Raw genomic sequence first — 19156 nt, 5'->3', positions numbered from 1 at the left:
CATAAGTTTGAGCAAACTCTGGGAGATAGTGGAGGACAGAGGAGACTGGCATGCTGCAGTCCATGGGGTCGCAAAGAGTTGAACATGATTTAGTGACTGAACAACAACAACAATAAATACTAAGAAATAGGATTTCGTCCAGTAGGTCTGAGCTGTGGAGGGCCACAGAAACATCTAAACTTTCCTCATCCCCCATGAATGAATTCTGACTCCCGTGGGGGCAATCTTGCCCCATTTTGAATTCTTGGTCTAGAAGCTAAATTAAGCAAAGAAGGTATAAAGCCCATTTTTCCCTATGACTCAAAAGTGGCAAATAAGATGGATGATGATATATTCTTGGCTTGGATGAGGTTAACACTCTGTCAGAATGAAAATAACCAGGCTAAAATTAAGCAGGAAAATATTCTTTCATTCAAGTAGCCCTATATATTGTGAAAAAAGCAATAACTATCTTTTCTTTCGGAAAATTCGACAAGGCTGAAAGGAAATTATTTTCCTAGAGTCATGCCACAGGTTAGCGCAATGGTTTGGAAGTGACTTTAATTTCCCTTCTGCTCATTTAATGGTTAAATTCAGTTTTAACCCTTATGACCATATTTCTTAACTCTGGCTGGCTGTGTCCCTGGGCATCTTACAGTAACCCAGGTCTCACCCTAAACCACCTAAACCTGCACCCCTAAGAGTGAGGCCTCCCTGGCTGGCTGTGATGTGCAGTCCAGGCGCAGAACTGCCTTGGCCCTTGTCACTTTCTGGGAGCTTGACTCCAATCCTGATTTATTCAGTAAGAACCTGGGTTTTAATAAGCTCTCTGTCTGCACACTGAACTTGCAGAAGCACTGCATTAGATCCAGTGCTTTTCAACTTCAGCTGTCTTAGGATCTGAAGTTCTACACAGACTGGCATGAAATCCCAGTCTCAGCCTCATGAATGGGCGGACGATTGTCCTCCTAAGGCTGGGGAAAGGAGGTCCCCCCACAACTCAACTGAGGAGAAACAAGGAGCAAGATGAGCATAGCCGGCAGGAAAGAGCCCAGGCGGGGAGGCGAGGGTGCCAAACGGGGCTGATGGCCCAGGTGGTGGGCAGCGCAGAATGTGTGTCCTGAGCTTCTGTTTCTTTTGTAACTTAGGGAGAACACCAGGCTCACAGCTCAGAGGCAGGGAAACTGGAACCTCTTCCTGCACATCAAGGTTCTGGGGTCAGGCCGTTATTGACAGGGCTTAGAAAATTGATTTAACCTCTCAGCTTTAAATATTTGGAGGGGATTCTCTACCTCTTGAGCCACGTCGGCATCATGCCAGCATCAGGCTCAGTGATGCGCAAACATGAGAAAATCTTGCCTTTCGGAACCACCCGCCAACACTAAAGAAGAACTAAAAATGTCTCTTTCTCCAGGGGCTGATTTCCAACTCGGTACTAGAGTGTCTGTGTGCGAAGCAAGTGGAAATTTGAAGTAAAAACCTCCCCTATGACCTAAAATGAGAATATTCATACAAGGAGACAAGGTTGGTGATGTGTCTGGACTCTTGGTTTAAAGCTACCTTGATTGACGGTCACATGGGCTGGCCATTTCCTGAGATCAAACAGTGTGGCAGGCGTATATGTCTAGTTCCTCTTTTTCTACCGTCAGTGGAAATATACAGTGACATTTTCTCTCTTTAATGTTTCTGTGTGCAAGTGTGTGTGTGTGTGTGTGTGTGTGTGCGCGCGTGTACACTATCCCAAGAAGACAGGGAGGAACCACTTGGAAGTGAACCGCTGGGACCCCCACCTGAGCAGTAACCCAGCAGCTTCTGGCAACATTTCCCAGGCATCTGGTACCGAGTAAAAGTTCTAGGCACTAAGAAGACATTAAAAATGGTGCTTCCTGAGTCAGAGGTCAATCTCATCTTGCATGCATGCATGCTCAGTCACTTCAGTCATGTCCAACTCTTTGAGAACCCATGGACTGTAGCCCATCAGGTTCCTCTGTCCATGGGATTCTCCAGGCAAGACTACTGCAGTGGGTAGCCATTTCCCTCTTTGAGGGGATCTTCCTGATCTGCGGCTCGAACCTGGGTCTCCTGCATTGCAGGCGGAGACCTGCAATGGCTCTGTACCACTGAGCCATTAGGAAAGCCCCAATCTCACCTTGGTGCTAAATAAGCAGACCCCAGCCTCTGGCTGTTCTCCAGGGAGGCTTTTCAACATGCTGTGAGAAGAAAAAGTGTGACCATTGGGCGACTGCCAATCAGCTTCCCAGACAGGACCAGAGAGGAGGCTCTGACCCCAAATACCGGGAAGCTGCTGTTCTGAGAAACGGGCGAGTAACAGGTTATCTTCTCAATGAGTGATTTGTAAAATTTTAATGAGCAGAGCCCACACGAACAGAGCGGATGGAATAAAGGAACCTAATTGACGGACTTGATGTGATTTCTCGAGCAAAGCTGAAATCTGCCCCAGGAAATTCCAGCCCGAAAGAAAACTGGAACTGAAAACCCAGCCTGTCTTCGAATTGGCCAGTTGGAAAACATTTGTCACTTAGATGAGCAGTGAGACAGAAAGAGCAAGAAGTCTGCCAGAAAGCAGGAAAGACTGAACTTTGGTTTTCTTGTGGCATGTCATGGCACCTGTCCCATGAGGCATTGTTAGCCTTACTCTCTAGATACACATTTTATTCCTACACTTGGGAAAAATGGAATTCAAATAATTAATCACTTGCAAAAACCCTAGAGAGATTACAAAATAATAATAGTGTTAATATTAATAAGCCGGAACCAAGCCAAAGGGTAAAAGCCTCTCAAGCCTCTCTGAAAGGTTCTCTCCATCACCCTGGGGTTAATCCTAAATGGATCTGAAAAGATCATTTCGTGACAAAAGGAAAATAAAATGCAGAGAAAACCGTCTTCAAAAAGAAAGTTTAAGTAAGAACGCATTTCCTTGGTCCTCCAAATGGCCCAGCGTTGGCTCTGCGGCAGGTGATACTCCCCACAGACGTACTTTTCTATCGATATTCACTGAGCCTCCATACTGGATCCCTGCACTCTTTAGTCCATAATTTGGATGAAGGAAGCGATGGCTTAGAGAGCTCATTCTTTGCTATGTTGGAGCATCACATTTCTTCGAAATTATGTTTTAGCTTTATTGGGTTATTAAAATATTCTTCTTTATTCCTCTTTTTCCAGCAAAACTTCTAAGAAATACTGGAAACTATGGCTTTGATGCTGATGGTGATGACGATGGAGGCGATGAGGAGGATGGTGGGGATAGTGACGGCGATGATAGTGACGGTGATGATGACAGCTACCATGTATTGGCTGCTTACTCTGCCCAGGCACCTTGCCAGGCATTTATAATCCCTAAAATAAGCCTGTGAAGCCACCAAGATTCCTAGTAAAGATGAGAAAGCTGAGTCTTGGAGAAGTTAAGATCTTTTTCCTAGACAGGCTTGGATTTGAATCCAAAGTTGGCTGGTCCTACCCCCTGTGCCCTTAATTATGTATCTGTACTAGCTTTTTCCCTTTAAAAGGGCTACAAACAGTAGAATGCTTGCAAGCTGACATCAGGGGAAAGGAGAGAAAGGAGAAACAATAACTAGATCATTTAACAAGTGGCCACATTAAAGTGTGCAGTCTGTAATATCTTCATAGCTGAAAGATTAGGGCAGAGTTTGACACATACAAACTCAGGGCTGGTGAGGTTCTCTGATAGATCAAAAATTTAATCGGTTCAGGGACTTCCCTGGTGATCCAGTGGTTAAGAATGTGTTTCCCAATGCAGGAGATAGGGTTTGATCCCTGGTTGGGGAACTAATATCACACATGCTATGGGGCAACTAGACAGCCCATGCATTGTAACTAGAGATTTCTTCATGCCTCAGTGAAGACCCAGTTCAGCCAAATTAAAAAAAAAAAATCAATCCAAAAGCATGCAAGGACCCACAAAGCCTCAGGAAGACACAATTTGCACACAGACAACATCACAAAATAATCATACTTAAAGCAGTAAGTTTCCATCAGAGAGATTTACCTTCATTAGCAGAAAAGAAAGAACCATTTGTCAACTAATTCTCATAGACCTTCTCCTGCAAATACTTATTGGACCAGCTCACATCCATTAGGATGGTTGTTAGAAAAACAGTCAAACAACAACAACAAAAAGAAAATAAACAGTGTTGAGGAAATGGAGAAATTAGTTATTGCTGATGGGAATGTAGAATAGTACAGCCACTGTGGAAACCAGAATGAATGTTCCTCAAAAAATTCAACATAGGATTACTGCACAATCCATCAATTCCACTACTGGGTATAAAGCACAAAGAACCAAAAGTAAATAGTTAATATTTGCACAATCTTGGACAGATGCACCCCCGATCATAGGAGCATTATTCACAATAGCCAAAAGGTAGAAACAACTCAAGTGTCCGTCAGTAGACGAAATTAAAAAAAAAAAAAATTGCAGTCTATACAAACAATGGAGTATGATTCAGCCATAAGAAGGAATAGAATTCTAACACAGACTACAACATGGATAAACCCTGAGGACAGTAAGCTAAGAGAAGTAAATAAGCCATAAATCATTAAGAAGGGCAAATACTGAACGATTCCACTCACGCACGGTACTTAGAGGATCAAATGCACAGAAAGGCGAATAATGGCTGCTGAGGGCCGGTGGGAGGGAGGAGCGGAGTTAACGTTTCATGGGTGCACAGTGTCAATTCTGCAAGATGAAAAGGGTTCTGGAGATAGATAGTAGTGATGTCCACACAGCAGTGGGAATGCCACTGCCAACTGGATGCCACTGAACTGTGCATTTAATAATGGATGAAATGGTAGACTTTACGTTGTGTATTTTATCACAGTTGAAACATAAAAAGGGGAGCTTCCAGCTGCAGGAAAGCAGGAACAGAAGGTGGAGAGCCTGCTGGATGCAGCAGAGAGGCTGCGCAGTGCATTCTGCGGCTTGTGGTGGCACCCTGGCCAGGGACGCCCATGCACACCTGCGGGGACCAAGTCAAACCGGGCAGTGGTCAGGGCTCCTCCCATACCACTTCCTCCCAAGGCCACTCCTCAATCTAACCTCAAATAGACCCGGCCATGATGTGGATACACAAGCCGCATCAGCAGGAAGTAGACCAGTGACGCCTCAGAAGATAGTCAGCCGGCTGTGACTATGGGTCAGAGACTCACAAGGAGTCATCTTGGGTTTTATACAAAACAGGGGCAAGTTTCTTCTCAAAATCTCAACTTTTCCACTCTATGAAATGCAATAAGAATAGCATCACCTGAGAGAGTCCAGATGAGACTGAAAAGGACAATGCAAGACCACTCAATGCAAGATGGAGATGAATGATTCCTAACGTTAATACATCCTACCGTATAGCACATGGATCTCTGCTCAGTGCTACGTGGCAGCCTGGATGGGAGAGGAGTTTGGGGGAGAATGGATACACATATATGTATGGCTGAGTCCCTCTGCTGTCCACCTGAAACTATCACAACATTGTTAATTGGCTATACTCCAGTATAAAATAAAAAGTTTAAATGGTTTAAAAAAAAAAGATGAAATGGGATCATAGCAAATAGTAGTGATTTCCTTTTTTTTTAATCAATTTTTTTTTACTGTGGGAAAATGGGCACCCACAGGTGCCTGAGTGCAGCCTCGCGCACACTGCCTCCCCTGCTGAGTGGCTGCCACCGCCCTTGGGAGGATCTGGAGCTAGACTCCATGTCCACTGATGCGCTCCCTGGTATCAGCTGCCTGAGGCTGGAAAGGGATGACCTGTCGATGATCACCTCCTCCCAGTCAGGTCAGGGACTCCCCACTCTGTACCTCCAGGAGAGGGCAGTGAATAACCGACTCTAAGATCAGAAATCTCCTTCACTTACTGTCCCCTCTTCTGCATCAGTTTCACTGCGGCTACTGTTATCAAGACGACCTACTCTGACCTGCGGCTAATGAACCGTGCTTACCACCTTGGAAGAAGAAGGAAGCAAAACGTTCTCAGCTTATCCCAAGGATGGAGGAATGAGAGAAAAGCCACTGGTTCTTCTGCCCAAGCTTTTGGGTGTGATGGCTGGATCAGTGTTGCCTCTCAGGAGGAATGTGGCCTGACAGGGTTTGCCCCACACACCTCCAGCAGAGGGACAAGTCGCGGGATGCAAACGTGCAAATCTGCTCAATGAAAACTAAAACTGTCAATGACTCGAAAACATTCCTACTCTGCTCTTATTATGTGGCAACTGGGGTATAAGGAAACAGGTGCAGTAAATAAAGAAAGGTTTTGTTACTTGTATTAATGGAAAAGTAGAGATTCCCCAAACATAAACCAAAGAATGGTAAGGAAATCACGATACAGTTACAGGAATAGAATATTATACTTTAATAGGTACATACATGTTGATGGAGAATTAAAACTAAAAAAAGGCTTAGTTTATATTTATTTATTTGGCTGTGTTGGGTCTTCACTGCATCATGTGGGATCTAGTTTCCTGATCAAAGATCAAACCCGGACCCCCTGCATTGGGAGCATGGGGCCTAGCCACTGAACCACGAGGGAAGTCCCTGGAGAGTTTTTAATTAAATGAAAAACTAATATTCAGCTCAATACATATAACACAGCACATATGGTACAAAGCTAATATGCAATGAAAAGAATAATTAGAAAGGATGGATAATGATGAACTAATAACAACAACAAAAAAATGGTTAAAAGCTTAAAGAAAGAATTCCCAGAAAAATAAACTGCAAACAAAGAATAAATATAGGCAAAGATGCATGATTTCATCTATACTAAATAAACACAACTGACAATAAAGAAATAGTGCATGCCTGCTAAGTTGCTTCAGTCATGTCTGACTCTCTTGCAACCCACTAGACTGTTGCCTGATAGGGTCCTCTGTCCATAGAATTCTCTAGGCAAGAATAATGGAGTGGGTAGCCATAGCCTCCTCCAGGGGATCGTCCCAATCCAGGGATCAAACCCAGGTGTCCTATATTGCAGGCAGATTCTCCACCATCTGAGCCATCAGGGAAGCATCCTACATTTAGGGTGGGCCCTAAATCAAAACTGAGGCCAGGAGAAGGGGGTGTCAGCTGATGAGATGGTTGGATGGCATCATTGACTCAATGGACATGAATCAGCAAATTCCAGGAGACAGTGAAGGATAGGGAGGCCTGGAATGCTGTAGTCGATGGGGTGGCAAAGAGCCAGACATGCCTTAGCAACTGAACAACAACTAAACCGACGAGCAGTGTTGTTTTAAGAGAAGATACATGGAGAGACACACAGAGAGGAGAAGGCCTGTGAAGAAAAAGTGATGCTGCCGCAGCCAGGGAATTCTAGGAACCACCAGGAGGCAGAAGAGGCAGGAGAATCCTGCACTAGTACCTGCTGAGACACTGAGGTAGGACGTCTGGATTCCAGAATTGTGAGAGGATAAAAATTCCTAATGGTTTAGCTATCCAGTTGGTGGTAACTGGTTATGTCAGTCCTAGGGAAGTACACAGCGCTCTCAGTGAGATCACTCAGGAGGTGAATCTGGAGAAAGAGGAGGTCCGAGAACTGACTTCAGGGACCTTCCAGTGTTTAAATGCTGGGAGCCGAGGAGGAAACTGCCACTGAAGTGGGAGGAAACCCAGAGAGCAGTGTCCCAGAAGTCAAGTGAAGAGGAATGTCTGGGAGGAGAGAGAGATCAAGCACGCCGCTATGAGTCTGAGGAATGCCCTTGGACTTGTGTCGTGGGGTCACCGAGGAAGACTTGTCCAGAGCTGTTTGCTCGAGAGCTGGTGGGCTCGAGAGAGAGCCAGAGGGGAAGAATTGTGAAGAGAGAATATGGTCCTTCCAGGACCTTTTGTCGTGACGGGGTGGAGTGAATTGGAGGTAGAGGCACCTGGAGAGGGTGTGGAGGAGAAGGGGCGCTGTATCATAGTTTCTATGGGAACGGCACAGAAATAAAGGGAAAACAGCAGGGCAGAATTTCTGGGGCAATATCTTGAAAGGAGGGCTTCCCAGGTGGCTTGGTGGTAAAGAATCAGCCTGCAATGCCAGAGATGTGGGTTTGATTCCTGGGTTGGGAAAACCCTTTGGAGAAGGAAATGGCAATCCACTCCAGTATTCATGGGCTGCCCTGGTGGCTCAGAGGTTAAAGCGTCTGCCTCCAATGCGGGAGACTTGGGTTCGATCCCTGGGTTGGGAAGATCCCTTGGAGAAGGAAATGGCAACCCACTCCAGTATTCTTGCCTGGAGAATCCCATGGATGGAGGAGCCTGGTAGGCTACAGTCCACGGGGTCACAAAGAGTTGGACACGACTGAGCGACTTCACCTTCCTTCCAGTACTCTTGCCTGGAGAATTCCAGGGACAGAGGAACCTGGCAGGCTACAGTCCATGGGGTCGCAGAGTCAGACATGACTGAAGTGACTAAACGCGCACGCACATCTTGAAAGGAAGAGGGGTCAGGACTTGGTGCCCAGTGCAGGCAGCCTCAGTCAGGAAGGAGTGAGTGTGCTGGCTTCTCCTTCCCAGGGAGCGACAGCAAGTGACCCAAGAGAGCGGGAGGGGGAGGGTTTAGGTCTGGGTACATGTGTGTGTGAGTGGGGTCCCTAGACAGCTTGACCGCTTGTCTAGAAGCAGAAAAGCCAGCGCCTGCCGACAGTAGTGGTCACGGCTGGTGTGCGCACATGAACAGGTGAAGGGCTGGGCTTGACCCAAGCATAAGTGATAAAGGGCAGGTGGTGCACAGAAGCCAGGTCAGGAGAGAAAAGAAACGGGGGGCGTGCAGAGGAGAAAACATGGAGGCCTGGAGCAGGAGCCAGGCAGATGGGGGGTGGGGGACGAAGGACAGGAATGGGGCCCTGCAGGCAGAGCCTCTGGTCATTATCATGGTGGGGCTCCAGGAGGCGAGAACAGAGTCCTGGGGGAGAGGCAGTCAAGAAACAGAAGGACTGAGTGTGAGGGTCTACGTGCCTGGATGGCCACCAACAATGGCCGGGGCTCTGGGGGATGGAGGGGGTGCCTGGGTGAGTGTCGCGCTGAGAGGCAGTGCCCAGGGATCCTGGGATGGACAGTGGGCTGGCGAATCTCAAAGCTGGGGGTCCAGAGAGGGGCAGATAGAAGGTGTGGAAACAATGAAGAAGATCAGCTAAAACATACGGCTGCCAACCTGAGTATAATATGATGGTTACCAACCAACGTGCAGGTGGTTCTCCAGCTCAGAGCAGCTCAGATAGTGATGTCATTGACATGACTGTGTGTGTGTTTGTGTGTATAACAGGTAACAAGGGCTGGAAACCCCGGTTGCTAAGAAAAGCCTGCCAGGCCCTTCACCCCTTGAATTCCAGCCTCAAACGAATCTGAATGACACTAGAGAGGAAAAACTCGTCCATTTAAAAGTGTTTTCCCGATTAAAAGCATCTGCCACTGGCTGCTATGTGCAATATTTCACTTATAGTTTCTCATCCCCCTGGCGTTCTTTACTCCACAGAGTGGAAACAAGGCAGCTCTTTGTCTTTTCAGAAAGGCCCGGCTACTTCTGTTCTACGTCCTTTTTATTTTCTCTCACTGTGGTTTTGACCAATAATGTAAGCTTGGTACAGGGAAGTCAGCACAGTCAGAGGGAGGGGAGAAAGAAATGTACCAGGAACATGTTTCATGGGTAAATCCACCTGAAGAGTGGCCCAGAAAACACCAGAAACACAGTCTCTTCTAATTACTCATTCAGAGCCATGCAAAGCAGGCTCTGTTGTTTTAAACTGAACATGGGCAGCCCCCGTGTGGGTCAGTGCAGTCATTCGACAAATATTTATTGAGTACCTATTGCATGCAAGGCACTGTGCTAAGTGTCTGGGACACAGAGATAATCCAAAACTGCCCAAATATTCACACTGCAGTAGGTGCACTGAAAGAAACAGAAAAGAGAGAGTGGGTGGTCTCCAAGAGTGGGCTTGGGAGAGACACTGAGATAGGAGGCTGGTGGGCTCCAAACCTGAAGAAGGCTGGGGCCGTGTGCCCACAGGCCATCAGGAATTTTTTTGGCTTCCCTGGTGGCTCAGATGGTAAAGAATCTGCCTGCAATGTGGGAGACCTGGGTTTGATCCTTGGGTCGGGAAGATCCCCAGGAGAAGGAAACAGCAACCCACTCCAGTATTCTTGCTCAAGGATAAGCCCACTGCCACTAGGGTAGGGGGCTGGGCAGGACCCATGGGCCCACCATCTGGGGCTACATCCTCGGGCAGGGCTCTGTGGGGTCTGGAGGCTGGGGAACGGGTCTCGGTGCACGGAGGGGGCAAGGCTGCAGGGTGGCACCTGTGGCAGGGCACCATGTGGCCTTGGGCATCACCTCTCTGCTCTGGTGGCCCTGTGGTCACAGAGTTGTCCTTCTGGCCCTTGAGCAGGACCCCAGGCTGAAAGTGAAGCTGGAGAAAGTGCCTCCAGCTCCACCTTGACCTCAGAATGAACGCCAAGGACAACAAACTCCTCTTAAATTGGGGATGGAGTGACTTTTGGCGAGTCAGTTTTAAGCCTTCTGTTGGATTATATGAAGCCAGGGAGTGAGGTAACACAAGTGTCTTAAAGCAGGTATTCCAGGGGTGGGGAAGGAAGGACTCATCTGTGAAAGGCTACAAAAGCATCTAAAGGTTTTGGGTAAAGGTCATTCATGTAAAGATCACTTGAAGTCATTTTCTTCCATTATTTTTTCCTGCATAGAAAAAGTCAATATGAACCTGCTTTTAGAAACAATGACCAAACGATTCATTCAAGAAATACCAGGTATCAGTTGTTTGGAGAGCATGACTGAGAGAGGCCAGGAGGGGAGTGGGGTGGGCACAGGGAGGAGGAGCGGTCAGGTCTAGGGAGGAGGCTCTGGAGGCAAAGGAAGGGATTCCAGGAATCAGGGACCGAGGAGGAGACCCCGAAACAGGGAAGGGGACGAGGCCCCAGCTTAGCTTCCACTGAAATCATCACTGGAAACCATCCAGCTGTTACCGGGGGACTGCCTTGTTGCTGGTGGCATCCGTCCAGATGATTTTGTGGAACTGACCATCTCTGCAGACTGGTGGTTCCAACTCAGAGTTGTTACAAGGGATGCCCTGTCTATACCCCATTTTATTGATCAGTAGATACTTCAGTGAGGACAGACTCAGACACTCTAATGTCAAAGACTTCTGTACTAAACAGGCTGAGAATTACATGATAGTAGACTGAGGTATCTGACCTGCCTTGTTCCTCAATTTCCAGCGTAAATGTGTCCTACCCTTTAACACGAGAAGGCAAAATATATCTTGAGCATAATCACTACGTGGCACAAAGACCTGCATCTTGGCAATAGAGATTCTTTGGGGGGGGGGAAACACTAAAGATATTATTAATTCTGAAAATCAAAATCTATAAAAGGGGAAAATACACATCAGCAAAATGTCAGGTACATATGACCACAGGGGCAACTCTGATCATGAAATTACGGTGGGGTGCAGAGGAAAGGACCAGTTATCTAGAGTCAGAGTAGCCACAATGAGCCCAGCAATTCTACCACTAGCTGTAACCTTGGACAACTCCAAGGTCACCCCTCCATGTGTAAAATGTATCGAAGTGAAAGTGAAGTCGCTCAGTCGCGTCCGACTCTTTGTGACCCCATGGTCGGTAACCTACCAGGCTCCGCAGTCCATGGGATTTTCCAGGCAAGAATACTGGAGTGGGCTGCCATTTCCTTCTCTGGGGGATCTTCCCAACCCAGGGATCGAACCCAGGTCTTCTGCATTGCAGACAGACGCTCTACCGTCTGAGCCACTAAACAACAATATAAATGCTTTCAAGGTTGTTGGGCTTAAGTTAAATGATGGAGGTAGAACAGTTTATCATCCAGAAAGAGTTAAAGAAATGTTACTTGCTGCCATGATTATAACAACAACTTTGATTTCCCCATTTTACTGCAGTTTTGTTGTTGTTCAGTCGCTAAGCACTGTCTGACTTTTTGTGACCCCATGGACTGCAGCATGCCACAACTTTGTTATGGTGAAGGGGTCTGTGTAACTCAACAAAGCTATGAGCCATGCTGTTCAGGGCCACCCAAGATGGATGGTTCATAGTGAAGAGTTCTGACAAAACATGGTCCACTGGAGGAGGAAATGGCAACCCACTCCAATATTCCTGCCTGGAAAATGCCATGGACAGTATTGCAGCTTTACTCACACATAACTGTGTGTTCTTTGACTTTTGGTACTTTTTATACCCCCAAAGCTCAAGAAATGCCTTGATTCCCCCGAATTACAAGATGATTTATCTGACCTCCATATTGCAAGTGTGAAGTCCCCACTTCCTTTCCTTCTCTGTTTGAGGAGTCTACAAGCCCATTTCCATCTCTGCTGAAGGAAATTCCCACAGATTTCACCCACTCCTCTTTCCAAGTTCATTTTTTTCTCTTAAATGAGGCAAGGGCTGGAAAGCAGTTGGACAAAGTCTCTCTGCTTTGAAAGTATCAAACTTCCTTTGCAAAGGGGTCATTTTTCTACTTCAGCACAAATGCTTTCAATACAAGAAAAGCACTGGATATGGCTGACTCAGTTGGGATTTCTTAATCTCCACTAAGTGGAGAGGAAGACGGGTGGCTGGAGAGGTGGGTTGGTCGATGACACTGGGGTTCTGAGGAACCTTTCAGAACTCATCCTGAGACAGGAAGTGATGAAATCCGCTCTCACAACTCACTTCCTATCTTGACGGGCCCTGAGGGAGCTTGCGGAGGGGACAGGAGCATGGGGAAGTAGCTGTCGGGGAGAGGGAAGAATTGCTGAGAGGAGAGTCTGGGAAAAGTCCCAGCACTGCCCCTCACATGCCTCACCCCCACCCCCGTTTCCTTATTCTTCTGGGGCTGGGAATCAGTCAGCTGGCTGATTTCTGCTCTCAGTCTCCCATTGCAAAAACTACTGAATTTAACCATAGCCTCTTGTGAACACTCAGTTTCCCAGATCTCTGATGCTACTGACAGTGCAAATGGAAGAAAGAAAGTATAAAAGTATTTTATAGGTTACTGATTGTTGAGTTCAAATACCACTCAGATTCACAATTCTTCCGCTTTGCCCCATTGCCACTTTCAACAGTCTAGTGGAGGTAAGGGGTGAGAAGACTGGATTATTAGGACACTGGCTGTCCCGAGTCACCTTATTGATTATTGGTGTTTAGTCGCTGAGTCGTGCCCGACTTTTTGCCACCCTGTCAGGCTCCTCTGTCCATGGGATTTCCCAGGCAAGAATACTGGAATGGGTTGCCATTTCCTTCTCCATGCGTCACCTTGGGGCAGCTTTATGAATATTTACTCTTCTCAAGTTATTCACTATGGGAAAGTGACAATGTTCATTACTGGCACACGATGGAGGGGAAAAGTAGAAACAATTCAGAGATGACTTTATTTGTACAGAGATGGTTTCAGAAAAGCCCATGAAGACGGAGGAGTGTGGGGAGCACCAGTCATAAAGGGAACCGACTATCACAGAGGGATGGGGTGGCCGGCATGGTCGACAGCGATCGGATGTGTGCGGTGTAGGATTTCAAACTGAAACTGAGGCATACATGCCCCACCCTCACTGCCAAGGTGCAGGTCCCTCCAATGTTACAATAAGAAAAGCCACGAGCAGATGAAATGGATGACAATTAATAACAGACAACAGGAGATCTCAGTAGCTCTCCCTAGAGGGGAGAGCTGGGGGAGAGTTGAGGCGAGGTTTACCCGTGAACAAAGATGGTCTCAAGGAGAACTGAGTGCCTGTGGAGGGTCCTTACAAGGACCTTGAGCTTTGTGCTGACCTCGCCTGCTAGGGGCTCCCTGGTGCTGCCGACCCTCCACAGACACTCAATTCTCCTGCTCTTAAACTAGACGTGGTTCCCAGCAGTCACTGCTGGGAGAGCCAGCCTGAGACGGATGATGAAGAGCATCATCCTGTGAGCTGGATGCAGTACGCTGGCTTGGACGGTGACCAGGGGTGGGCGCCTCGATTCTCCCTGGCCCCTCCTGGAACCCACAATCTGAAAGTTAAAGATTAGAGACAGAGGCCTTGACTTGAACCTTAAGAACTATGTCAAGATAAGGTTTTATAAGATAAGCTATACAAAACCAGATACAAAGATAAGATAAGTGTGACAAGATAAGTCCTACCCAGACATAGCATACAACCCGATGTGCTAATTTCCACCCTACAGAATGGCAGGCAAGAATGACCCTGAGAACCTGGACAGGGATGACCATCCAGGCCTCCAGGCCATGTGCCCTCCTCCTCCACAGCCCCCTTCCCCTTCTGAGAAGCAGGTGCACAAGCTCTTACGACACCCCTCATGTCCCCATCCAACGGGAACTCCCACGTCACCAGCCTCGGCAGGGCTCCCCAGCCTCGTATAATGGTGCCGAGAGTGACACAGGCTCCTGAGCCTCTGCCTTCTCAGTTTCCTGACTCCTGTCCATGCAGGGTCCAGAGCTGAGCCCAAGTCATCTCTCCTCTCACTGCCCAGCAGTGGTTTTCAAAGCGTGGGTCTGGGGACTCCCCTGGAGGTCCAGTGGTTAAGACTGTGCCTTCCAATGCAGGGGGTGCAGGTTCAATCCCTGGTAGGGGAGCTAAGACCCCACATGCCTCTCGGCCAAAAGACCAAAACATAAAACAAGCAATGTTGTAACGAGGTCAATCAAGACAAAAAATGATCCACATCAAAAAATCTTAAAAACAAACAAACGAACAAAAACTGTTGGCCCAGAGCCTGGGGTCCCACAGAGCCACACAGGGGCAGCTTAGAGAGTTTGAGAAGAGGGTTCAAAAGTCAGGTTGCCTCCCCAGCCCCCACAACAATTTTGCTTCTTTCCATACTAGATATTGGAGTTGCAGATGCTGTTTGAATTGCCTACTGTAATAAGGAACCTGTAAAGAGCCCCAGCTGTGCAGACGAGGTGAGGGCTAAGCAGGACGACTTCCTCACTCGCCTTTACTGCAGGAAGGGGGACAGTCGCCCCCAGGGTCTCTCAGTGTGCCCCCTCTGGCTCTGAAGCACCCAGTTCACACCAGCTCATTTGACTCTACCCTCAACACCTCTCCTTGCCACCTAGGCAGCCCGAGGCTAGTACTAGAAGTGTTACAAATGAACATTTCTCAGAATCCTAAAGACACATCCAACAAGAAGGAGTGAAAGTGGGTTAGAGAGGGAAGGAAAACAGTTCTGTTTCCCAGAACACTGAGGCATCAGAACTTAGTAACTTAAACACTTCATATACATCACTGAGAAGGTTCCATGCCTATATTGCATGTTCATCTCCAGAATGCACAAAAGTGATAGCTCAGTGGTGCTGTTTCTATCTTTAATGCAGAAATGAACACAAGTATAAAGAGGTGGACTGGGTCAGACACAAGAGGACCCATGTCACCACTCAACACGTGCACACACATTCCAAGAGAAACACCCATCGCCACCTCCAAGGACCTGTCCTTCGAAGGTCTACTAGGAAACACAACCCTAATGCCTTCCCCCTGAAAGTGCAGTTCCATCCCGAGTATGAAGCAGGGGGACATTTACAGTACTCTTTTTTTTATGTCACCTGAGCAGAGAAGTCAATCAGCTTCGGAAGCAGCACCTTGCCCCCTTCATCGCTCTTCAGGAAATCCAGCAAACTGCCTGTTGATGAAGAAGAGCAAATCAGTGCAGTTCAAACATGCACACACCCAAAGAAATCCAAACAAAATTCAAATGATCATTCCTACTGGCAGCGCAGGGAGGAGGGATCAGGTGAAATGACTGCTTTACCATTCTGTGTGGTCACAGTGTCTTTTCCTGACGTTGGTCAAACCCAGTCCCCTCTTACCTGTCCCCTTAGACTTGTTGTGAGATGTACACGAGCTCCAGGTAAGAAAGGGTGACAGTGGGTGCTCCTTTTCTTGCTACAGAGCATCTGTACCTGCCACCATGGCACGCATCCTACAGGGCCTCTCTGGGACAAAAACCAGCCTGTCCTCCCAGCTGCGCTCTCCATGCCCACAGCAGGCACTCATCCGTGCCTAGCACGGCTCTCAGGCACCACCCAGGTGCCCAGTGAGGATGTGATGAACCAACTGTGCTTTGGAGGAAAGTAAGATCTCACTTAAAAGGGAGCAAGTATGCCCACTGGCATCGTCTCCAGCATCCCTGGACTTCATCTCTAAAACACGCCCTGCTTCTTCTTCTAGAACTTGTAGCACCAACTTGAGGGTGACTTTGGGCAAGTTCTGTACCTCATCTGAGCCCCTGTCAAGTGGGCAGTTCCCAGGAACTCTACCACAGTCCACAGGAGGAGGGGTTTAAAGCATGTGCCAGGGTGATGGCAGGTAGTAAGCGCTCAATGGATCCATAACACAGAACGGCGGTGCTCAGCCTAGACTGCTGGGAAGATGAGTGTGTTTCTCAGGAAAGACACCAAGCGCCATCTGGCATATAGTAACTGCTCAATACCAGGTGGGCACTGCTACCATTTACCTTTATGGTTAAGAAACTATTAATCAATCCCACAAGTATCTGTGAGCTCCTGCTTACGCGTCTGATCCTGAGCCTGGTTCCTGAACGGCAGCAACCTAATAGGTAATAGGGCTTTTCCAAACTGTATTTCTCTTTTTCTCTTCATTTTCTTGGCTGTGCTGTGCGGGCTGCTCTCTACTTGCGGTACGGGCTTCTCACTGCAGTGGCTTCTCGTTGGGAAGCATGGCTCTGGCTGCATGGGTTTCAGTAGCTGTGGTTCCTGGGCTCCAGAGCACAGGCTCAGTATCTATGGCACATGGGCTGAGCTGCTCCGTGGAATGTGGGATCTTTCAGGATCAGGGATTGAACCTGTGTCTCCTGCACTGGCAGGAAAATTCTTTACCACTGAACCACTAGGGAAGCCCTGATAGGGCTTAAAAAATATTCTTTTTTAGAAGGACTCCGGGGGATATTAATATTCTGAAATATTAACATATATTAAATAAGAAAATACAATATTCATCCTTCTAACCTATTCAGTTATGGCATCACACTATAATCTCCATTCTCAAGAGGTCACTGTTAATTCTGGATGATGGCTTAGGTATCATCTTCGTTCCTTACGAAGATTCTTTAGAAATCACGGGCAGTTTAATTAGCATTTCTCCTGAGCTGGAGGAAGAAGGATGACGACTTAAGATCCTTGATCTGAAGGGGACAGCAGTGGGAGAAAAGATGGCTGCTTGAAATCTCTTCTTCAGGGATTCTGTGATGATGCAGGAACTTGACCTTGACAAGTTTTTCAAATATTTATGTTTTAAAGTGTCATTCCGAACATTTAGATAATGCTAAAGAGGACAAGGAACTGGTTTTCAATTTTGAGAACTCACAATTGGAACCCAAAACAATAATACTCTTATTGATATCTGTATTTACTTATTTGACAAATATGTCCAGAGGGCCCGGCTAGGCTTAGGGTCTCATTCTTGAGGCCAGCAGGTACATTGAGAAAAGTGCACAGAAACTGGGAAGACAACATATTCATTTTACAACAGATGACTTCCAGTGAGGTGGCTTATGAAAGGGCTTCATTGTCCTGTGTTTTCTGATGTTTTTGTAATAAGCCTGTGTGCTAAGTTGCTTCAGTTGTGCCCGACTCTTTGTCACCCCATGGATTCTAGCCCACCAGGCTCCTCCATCCATGGGATTCTCCAGGCAAGAATACTGGATTGGGCTGCCATTTCTTCCTCCAGGGGATCTTCCAACCCAGGGATCAAACTGACGTCTCTTATGTCTCCTGTATTGGCAGGCGGTTCTTTACCACTCGAGCCACCTGGGAAGCCCTTGTAGTGAGCCTGCTGTTGATAATCTGAATTATCTGAGGAGTCTCTGAATGTTTAAGTGTTCTCCTTTCCGAGGGCTGGGCTGCCACAAGCCCGGGTGGGGGCGGGCACTCACCCTTGGCCATGTACTCAGTGATGATGTAGATGGGCTCCTCTCTGGTGACCACAGCATACAGCCGCACCAGCTTGTCGTGCTGCAGCGTCTTCATGAGGTTGGCCTCCTCCAGGAACGCTTGCACAGACATTGTGCCTGGCTTCAGTGTTTTTACGGCCACCTTGGTGCTGTTGTTATAGTAACCTAGGGAGGGAAAAGAAGGGAGGTCGTGATTCATCAAAAACTTCATGCAGACTTAGAAGAATATTTAGCTATAGACAGAAAAAACTTCTATAAACCCTATCATGTCAACATTATCTAAAACCTTTAGGGACTTCCCTGGTGGTCCAGTGACTAAGATGCTGAGCTCCCAATGCAGGGGACCCAGGATTGATCCCTGGTCAGGGAATTAGATCCTACACAACACAACTAAGAGTTTGAGCCTTTGACTGTGGATCACAACAAACTGGAAAATTCTGAGAGATGGGCATACCAGACCACCTGACTTTCCTCTTGAGAAACCTGTATGCAGGTCAGGAAGCAACAGTTAGAACTGGACATGGAACAACAGACTGGTTCCAAATAGGAAAAGGAGTACGTCAAGGCTGTACATTGTCATCCTACTTATTTAACTTCTATGCAGAGTACATCATGAGAAACACCGGGCTGGAGGAAGCACAAGCTGGAATCAAGATTGCCAGGAGAAATATCAACAACCTCAGATATGCAGATGACACCACCCTTATGGCAGAAAGTGAAGAAGAACTAATGAGCCTCTTGATGAAAGTGAAAGAGGAGAGTGAAAAAGTTGGGTTAAAGCTCAACATTCAGAAAACGAAGATCATGGCCTTTGGTCCCATCACTTCATGGCAGCTAGATGGGGAAACAGTGGAAACAGTGGCTGACTTTATTTTTCTGGTCTCCAAAATCACTGCAGATGGTGATTGCAGCAATGAAATTAAAAGACGTTATTCCTTGGAAGGAAATTTATGACCAGCCTAGACAGCATATTCAAAAGCAGAGACATTACTTTGCCAACAAAGGTCTGTCTAGTCAAGGCTGTGGTTTTTCCAGTGTTCGTGTATGGATGTGAGAGTTGGAGTATAAAGAAAGCTGAGCACTGAAGAATTGATGCTTTTGAACTGTGGTGCTGGAGAAGACTCCTGAGAGTCCCTTGGACTGCAAGGAGATCCAACCAGTCCATCCTAAAGGAGATCAGTCCTGAATATTCATTGGAAGGACTGATGTTGAAGCTGAAACTCTGGTACTTTGTCCACCTGATGT

At 47.2% G+C, this 19156-nt stretch overlaps 1 protein-coding gene across 3 annotated transcripts in view; it reads right to left on the bottom strand.

Annotated features, from left to right (window-relative positions):
* Positions 1-19156, bottom strand: part of LYN (LYN proto-oncogene, Src family tyrosine kinase) — a 109408-nt gene that overhangs the window by 12224 nt on the left and 78028 nt on the right. For all 3 annotated transcript variants that reach the window (XM_040261251.1, XM_040261249.1, XM_040261250.1), the window contains exons 9-10: positions 17894-18076; positions 15546-15622 (exon numbers count right to left, since the gene is read on the bottom strand). In XM_040261251.1, the coding sequence (XP_040117185.1) occupies positions 15546-15622; positions 17894-18076 (260 nt within the window). The remainder of the gene's footprint in view (positions 1-15545; positions 15623-17893; positions 18077-19156) is intronic.

Source organism: Oryx dammah, unplaced genomic scaffold (genome assembly GCF_014754425.2).
Source record: "Oryx dammah isolate SB20612 unplaced genomic scaffold, SCBI_Odam_1.1 HiC_scaffold_19, whole genome shotgun sequence".
NCBI classification, from domain to species: Eukaryota; Metazoa; Chordata; class Mammalia; order Artiodactyla; family Bovidae; genus Oryx; species Oryx dammah.
Note: the sequence above shows the minus strand (reverse complement) of the source record. Positions and strands in the feature narration are given on the sequence as shown.